The sequence below is a fragment of the Oreochromis niloticus genome, linkage group LG10 (assembly GCF_001858045.2).
Source record: "Oreochromis niloticus isolate F11D_XX linkage group LG10, O_niloticus_UMD_NMBU, whole genome shotgun sequence".
NCBI classification, from domain to species: domain Eukaryota; kingdom Metazoa; phylum Chordata; class Actinopteri; order Cichliformes; family Cichlidae; genus Oreochromis; species Oreochromis niloticus.
Genome location: NC_031975.2, coordinates 17,162,933 through 17,171,109, shown reverse-complemented (window position 1 = coordinate 17,171,109; position 8,177 = coordinate 17,162,933). Strand labels below are relative to the sequence as shown.

Genomic DNA, 8,177 nt, shown 5'->3' with positions numbered 1-8,177 from the left:
CCTGTGAACTTGAAAGTTATGGTGTCAGCATTTGCTTTTATTTTTCCTAATTGCCAGGGCGGGGTTAGAAGGACTCGCTCTACCTGTCTAACCTTTATCATGATCATTACAGTCAGTAAGATTATTGTGCGTTTAGCTTGAATATACACTATAACACAGCTGAATCAGAAGTATGTGCGCTTTAATCTTTAGACTTCAAGTTTATTACTGTTAAACTAAAATGTTATTTTGATATAGTATATGACCTCTAAAAAATGTCAATTTCCATTCATTTTGAAAAAAAATTTAAAATATAGAGTCTTAAATTTCCCCTTTTACCCTTTAACTGGCTCGAACTGACTGAAAGGTGAAAATATAATAGAGTAAAATATATTCAAATGCATGGAGTTTATTTGTTTTAGTTTGGATACATTTACATCTTCCCTGACTCGCTCCACTGCCACTGTGCCCTTAGGAGGCTCATTACAGGGGCGCGTTGGTATTTGTAGAAATACCAATGTGCGTACTTTCATTTTAGCACCGTACCGAGCGAGAAGCTGAACATCATGAAAATGAAAGCTCGTTATCTAATGCACACTTTTATTTTTCCTCTGCAGTCGAACTTACATTAATGCATGAAGTAAATGGTAAGACTTTAGTGAAGACAGTGCATTTTACCTCTGCAGGTATTAACTTTAATCAATGATTTTTTGCAGCTGCTACTGTAAATTTCATTTTGGTGTTTACATTTTTCTTTTATTATTATTATTTACTTTTGTTATGCAAGTACTCTGATACTCACACACAAAAACCTAGAGCAGCTATGGTTCTGAGAGTTTGTAGAGGGACTGGGTCTATAAGGAAGCATTATAGAGCTGCTACATGTGGACTGGAACAAATGAGCATTCTCAATATTAGTGGGGTTTTTTGTTTGCTTGTTTGTTTGTTTTGGTTTTATCAGAGATCGCCATAAAACCAATCTTCTCAGACAGAGGAGATGCCAGCATCTGGCCAAGTCGCCCAAGCAACAAGCAAACTGCAGAGCACTTTTCAAGATCTACTCTTGACTGTGACAGATTCATTTTCACTATTTTCCTCTAAAGTCGACTGGCAGCATATTTCTAATACATACTGCAATAGCCCCGAGGCTTGAGTGGGTCGTTGCTGCTGCTCTCTTTGCGTGTTGTGTCTATTGTTGCAGGTTCCCCTTTAGGCTGGAGCTGGACTCAGTGAAGGAACTAGAAGCATCAGGACACTCTAACCTGAATGTCTAAGACCCGCCTCATGCTGTTACACCTGGGTGCACCAATTTGTGTTATATTTCAGTTTTTCATTTTCTTTAGTTGCTAGTCTGTTGTTGATATTACTCCCTTGCTTGCTTAGAGGCGCATTTGATTTCTTCTGTTCCATTAAATGCGTTAATATGTAGAGACAGCTAGCCTATGAAGGGCTTCTATACAAGCAAAAAAAAAAAAAAGTAGCCTGAGTAAAACAAGATGTTTCTCTAAGCATGTACAGAGCATGATATGTTAATTCATTAGCTTCTGAAGTGCTGGTAGATGGATGATCTTACCCATGTCTGCAGATCTGATGAAAAATAAAGGCATCCCAAGTTGTGTACCATATTTCAGGAATAGTTCTCCAGGCTTCTTGAAGGACATTCAAAGCTCTTCTTTGGATGTTTGCTTGCCTACTGTTTTGTTCTCTGTCAAGATGATCCCACACTGCTTCAAAAATGTTCAGGCCCAGGCTCCAGGGAGGCCAATCCATGACTGATTCCACTGTGTGTTTTTCTATTTAGATTTAAATAAAAATAGGCAGTGTGTTGGGGATAATTCCCATGCTGAAAAGATTTCTGTCTTCATAATTCTGTAACCTTATTTGTGGCACATGCATTTAGTTTTCTTTGTGTATATTTTAATAAAAAATTATTATTATTATTATTATCATTATTAAGTTTTGCAATGATGTTTTATGATTTTACATATTTGTCTTTCTTATTTCTTATCCTGATGTTTTCTGTATGAGCTGATTTGGATTAATCACTTTTGTATTCTGTTCTTATTAAAGAATGACTTGTGTGTCATGAGGTGTTGAATGAAACAGGATGAAATCCTCATTAAGCGTAGCTCAGGAGGATTTCAGTATTTTTGCTTGTAATCAATAAATCAAGCTTTTTTTTGGTTGTCATATACTATGACTATTCTTTCCTTGATAGGAGGAGTACACTACCCCAACCAGTCTTACCTGTTAGTCAAACAAATGTTTTGGGGGGGGGGGGGTTTAACAGTCAAATTACCAGTAATGTACATATGGTGTAAATAATACACATCCTGAACCATAAGAGTCACTGAAAATAGCATTTTTGCAGTTAACGACAAACTGTTATATTTTTTTCTTCTGTTACTACTTTGCATGTTTGACAAGATACACTATACCAACACTAACAAGCATTCATCTTTGATTAAAGACTATAAATCTTCCTTTTTTTAAATTTCAAGATTGTAGGGTAACATTACAGTCGGGTATCACACTGCGCAAACTTCAGTTTAGTGGAATGGTTTATCATAGTTGTCCTAATAAAACGTCCGTGTCTGTTTCCTCTTACCAAACTCAAAATGTGAGCGAAATTAAAACATTACTTTAAAACTTCTTTACAGATTTTTAATGAGAATAAAACTCTTGAATGAAATTTTACAGTGACTGTTCTCCAGTGCAAAAATATACTGATATCTGCATTTAAGCCATTGTTAAGAATAGAGTCGAAATGATTCCAGGAACAGAATGAAGTTGGACTTCATTCTGTTCCTGGAATCATTTCGACTATAATCATTTAATATTTAATGGGTCAGATTTATGTGTTTTCTGTTTGCTCGATTTCTATTTGAGCTGGTAGTAAATGATTTATGGAGGGAGGGGAAAGCAGGGGCAGCGAGTGCAGAATAACTAACATTTGCCCCGGCCCTCTTCTTTCTGTCTCTTTGGCAATCTTTGAAAACCTCTCTTGAATCTCTCTCTCTGAATTGGAAAAAGGAGACGACGATACAGAGCAACAGATGGTGTGTCAGGCTGGATTTTCAGGTTCCTGAAGCAACAAGAAAAATGGCGGTTAACCGTTTTTGAAGAAATCAAAGTCAAGATATTCAAAGAAAACACTGGATTAAAATACACTGTTTTGCATTTACAAATGGCATCATTTGTAGGGGATTGTTTCCTCTTTTTGCTCCCATCCCTGCTACTTTTGCTGCTGTCTCTAACTCTCCGCGTGCCCAGAGTGCATTGTTGGACAGTGCTGGCAGTCAGGGCTTTAAGCTGGAGACTCTGGGTTATTATTTGCCTGATCCTGGGGCTGCCACTACACAAGAACACCAGTGCAAGGGCTGAAGAGGTCAAATCAGCAGGGACTGATATTTTGTCAGGGTCAGGTCAGATCTCAGATGAACCCAGATTCATATGCAAACCCACTGCGCTGGCCAAATATCTGCTCCGGCACTGTGGCTCTCTGGCCAAGCCGAGGCTGGCCGCCTGGCCGAGGGGAGACCCCCACCTCCAGACACTGTCCAGCCTGCTGTGGGGCAAACATGGAGAGGCATTGCAGTTCACTAGAGACAACCTACTACTGAAGGACGGGGGAATCATAGCTGTGGACTGGGCTGTAGGGACAAAGATGGGTGAGGCTGCCACAAGAAAGAAGTGGGATGTGAGGAAGGAGCACCAGTCAGGGGTGAGGGCACCGGGCTACTTCACCTCAGCACCCCCTGTCCTCCTCCTCATCCCTCAATACTGGGGAGGGATGACCCCCCACTTAAAGGCGCTGTGCCAACAGGCTCTGTGTCGGGGCTTTTATGTGGTGGTCTTTCACTCTCGGGGCACAGAGGGGTGCCCGCTGACCACAGCACGAGTAACCGAGTTTGGAGACCCAGCTGATCTTGAGCAGGTAAAGAAAGAAAATTTCATCATCAAACAGAAATATTTCAGTCATTTATTATTATTTTCTATGTCATTAATTTAATGAAGCTATTAAACTGTTGGACAAAGAAAATTCACACCTTCTCTCTAAGACATTATTCAAATTTTCACTCTTTTAATGAAAATGATTGTTTGTTTCATTCAGATCAGTGTTGGTATAGTATTGTAACTTTTTGTTTTTAATTCAGTTTACTTTCAGTTAGTTTTCAGAAAAGATTTCCTTGTTTCAGCTTAGTTTTTATTGTTTGAAAACATTCAGAGTTAGTTTTAGTTTGTTTTTTAATTATTAGGTATCACAGATAAAGTTATGCTGATCTGAAAGTGACACTGAGTTAAAAATGTAGGTCATTTTCAAGAACATTTCATGACAAAGACACACACACACACACACACACACACACACACACACACACACACACACACACACACACACACACACACACACACACACACACACACACACACACACACACCACAAGAAGCTTGTTGATTTAGGTACCTGTGCGTTGTGTCTACTTTTTGTGTTCCAAGTGCTGTATGTTTATTTTTCTTACAGGTGCAGCAGCTGAAGATATATTGTGCATTACTATTTGTACTTTTTTATTACATCTTTCCATATTTTCTCCTAAACAAAAGGAGCATACAGAGAATTTATAAAGCTGATCTTGGAAAAGCAAAATGTATTTGGCACAGCAGTGCATTCAGATCATAACTGAGATTGCAAAAGCTGCCAGACAGGATAGGACAACAAAAAACAAAACTGTAGGTCTAAATACCTTTGAGGGGCTAGGGCACCGTTTCCATAGGCACTTGATCTGATCGTGTTAAAAGCACGACAGCCAGGACCGGTAAGAATGCATGTTTTAATACGTGAAGCAGTCTGGCTGAGACATGCTTTCACATGTTTGACATATGCCTCAGAACAATACATTTAGTTGTTCAACTGGTTTGGTTTGCACGGCTTGGTTGTCTGACATCATTTTGTATCATTTATAAAAACAAAACAAAACAAAAGAAAGCAAAAGTAGAATGAAAAAAGATCCATTGTATTGGTGGTGAGGACATTTGTGCTTGCTTTTGCTTTTGCTTTTGCTTGTTCGTGTTTGAGGTATGAATGCATTTGAAAATTTCAAATCTAAAACCCCAATTCGAATAAGTGTGTAATATGTAAGTAAAAGCTGAGTGTGATGATTTGCAAATCTCATAAACCCATATTTTACTCACAATAGACAATTGAACACATCAAATGTTTAAACTGAGAAAATGCATCAATTTAAAACTAATGTTAGCTCATTTTCAACACCTGGGAACACTGAGGCATTCCCAGGCAAGCCCAGAGACATAAACTCTTCAACATGTAGTGTATCTACCCCAGGGCTATCTCCAGGTAGGATAGGCCCAGAAAACCTCATCCAGGAAGTATCCTAGATGCCCAAACAAACTCAGCTGGCACCTTTTGATGTGGAGGAGTAGCATCTCCACTCTGAGCCCCTCCCAAATGACTGAACTTCTGACCCTATCGCTAAGGCTGCACCCAGCCATCTGTCAGAGAAAGCCCATTTCTGCTGTTTCTATCCACAATCTCATTCTTTCAGTTCCACTCTGGTGCGAGCTGGAGGTCACCACCTGCTGAAACGGACCCACATAATGTGCAAAAACTAGAATCGAGAGGTGAGAGATGGATTGTTCCTTCTGAATCACAGGTTCAAATACTGGATGTACTCTGCTGTAGGCCTTCCCAGGGAAGCTCAGGAGTGCTCAGCCCTGTAGCTTTTAGGAACACAGGCTGAACCTCGTCCACCCCAGAGGCAAGGCCACATAAGAGTTTAACTACCTGAGTGGCCTCACCGTCAGTGATTAACAAGTCAGCTGAGTCACTTGACGATTGGCCAGAGTCATTTCAAGGCCAACTGAAAGTCTCCCACACACAAGTTTTTGCTTCAGCCACATTTTCTCAGTTTAAACATTTCATATGTTTTTGTATGACCTTCTGAGAAACATGCATTTCTGGGATTTGCAAACCTTTTTTGCTTTTGTGAATTTTACAAAGCATCTCAACCTTTTTTTAGTTACAGTTGAAATTTTTTTGTTTTTTTGTTTTTTTGTTGGTTTTTTGCAGTATTTGCTCTTAAGATCATCTGCCTGATGAAGATTGAAAAAATAGTCTGGAAAACTTTTTAGAAAATGCAATATGGTGAACATTTAAAAAATCTGAGCTAAAAAAATTTACTGTGTATGTGAAAAATACCAACAGCTGGCACATTGCTACTAAATTAACATAGTAACTGCTGTGCCTTTTTTATGGCTCAGCACCTGCCCTATTTTTTGGTGTAGGTGTGCAAATATTTTTTTTAAAATCAAGAATTCCAACAGTAGCTCATTTTTAACCAGTGGCCATATGGTTCAAAAGTCCCACTGGTGTCACTAGAGTGCTCAAGGTGCACACATTAAGGAATACCAACAGATTACAGCTTTTCAGTATCGCCTGTGGGCTTCAAAAGACATAAATAAAAATAATAAATAGGAAGAAGTAAAAACAAAATAGAAAAATTAGGGTGATTTATCCCCAGGATAATATTCACGTCTGCATAAAATGCCTCAAGAAACTAATTCGAGCATTGAGTTGGGCATGTTGTTGTAAAATCGATACCGGTCACTCTTTTTTGTTTGTTTTGACCGTGATCTCACAGTGTCACTATCTTTCCTGTCTTCCGTGATCAGGCGGTGGCTTATGTCCACAGCCGCCACCCGTCCTCTATGCTTTTTGCAGTGAGTGAGGGGTCAGGCTCAGGGGTCCTTCTTTCCTATTTGGGGGAGTGTGGATCGAGCACGTACCTGACAGCAGCAGCAGCAATCTCACCTGTGTTTCTGGGCCAGCTGTGGTTTGAAACGCCCATGCCTCCTATTTACCGCTGGGGGGCACTGTTTCACCGAAAACAGCAGCTCAGGAGGTGAGAGCATGAAAAGTGTTATAGCACAGACATAAATGAAGCATGGATATAATATCTTTCTTTTGTTGGTTTTCTTTATAAGATATGCAAGTTCCTTCAGAGGTGTCCGGGATGTGGATCGGGCCCTCAGCTCTTCTTCCCTCAGGGACTTTGAGGAAGCGCTTTTCTGCTCCTCAGCTCAGCCTCAAGTAAGCCCTTTAAATTCTGGACTGAGCTCAAGATCTCACTCCCAGTGGGGCCTGGCATCTTCAGCAGCCTGGGCGCTGGATGAGAGGGCTTACCCAGCCAAGGACTGGGAAAGCTACTGGGAGAGAAATGAGCCACTGAGAGATGCAGATGAGGTGGCGGTCCCTGTGCTCTGTGTTTGCAGCAGTGATGACCCTCTCCTCCTGCCTGCCTCCACTTTGCCCCTTTCCCTTTTTATGAGCAATCCGTATTTCTTTCTGATGTTGACAGACAGGGGAGGGCATTGTGGATTTGCTCTGGAGGATGAGAGGACAGTAAACGAGGAGCAGGGGGGAGAAATCTGGAGTCATAGCTCAGTTCTGGAGTACTTTAGGGTCGTAGCTGAATTCCTGCGTGGGGATGAGAGGAACAGGGTGAGTTGGAGTGGTCTAATGGAAGAAAACAGTCAGGCTAGGCTGAGGGGCTGGAGCATGGCTCCTCTTCGTAGGAGAAAAGCCACAGAGATGAGAAGACCAAGACCACAGGCTGCTGATCAATGCACCATGGATGCACAAGAAGGGAATTTCATCTGGAAGAGGTCCTACACACGCTGAAGGGAAGAAGATGGATAATCCTCAGTTGTGGTATTGAGAAGATGAAAGATAAGTCTTTCAAACACAAGACAACTTTTTTTTAAACAAGAAAAAAAATGTATAACTAACGACATTAGTTGACTAATGACTATTGACATTTTTTCAAAACACACTGGTTTTCAATTAAAAGACATTTATGTTTCCTGTTACATCAAAAAGTATTTGTCTGCTTCTTTTGTCGACTTCTTTTTGTATATTTGTCGACTTCTTTTTGTATATTTGTCAGACTTAAGCATTTCTTGTTATCAAAAATCTTTAATATGAGACATATATGAGCCAATGATAACCTGAATACATTCAAAATACAGTTTTTAAATCATGATTTCATTTATTAAAGGGAAAAAAACAAATTATCTAAACCTACTTGGACCTGTTTGACTACTGGTATGTTCTTTTTATGAAATGCTGTCACAGGTTTTTTCACCAGATCTAACTGGTCGCAAACCTTCCAAAAAGTCTA

At 40.0% G+C, this 8,177-nt stretch overlaps 1 protein-coding gene across 1 annotated transcript; it reads left to right on the top strand.

The window, feature by feature from the left end:
* Window positions 1–2,944: 2,944 nt before the first annotated feature.
* LOC102076102 (protein ABHD15) lies at window positions 2,945–7,875 on the top strand. The gene is made up of 3 exons (XM_005462331.4): window positions 2,945–3,916; window positions 6,670–6,899; window positions 6,982–7,875. The coding sequence occupies exons 1-3, from the start codon at window positions 3,167–3,169 to the stop codon at window positions 7,676–7,678; spliced, it is 1,677 nt and encodes a 558-aa protein (XP_005462388.1). The 5' UTR covers window positions 2,945–3,166; the 3' UTR covers window positions 7,679–7,875.
* Window positions 7,876–8,177: the final 302 nt, after the last annotated feature.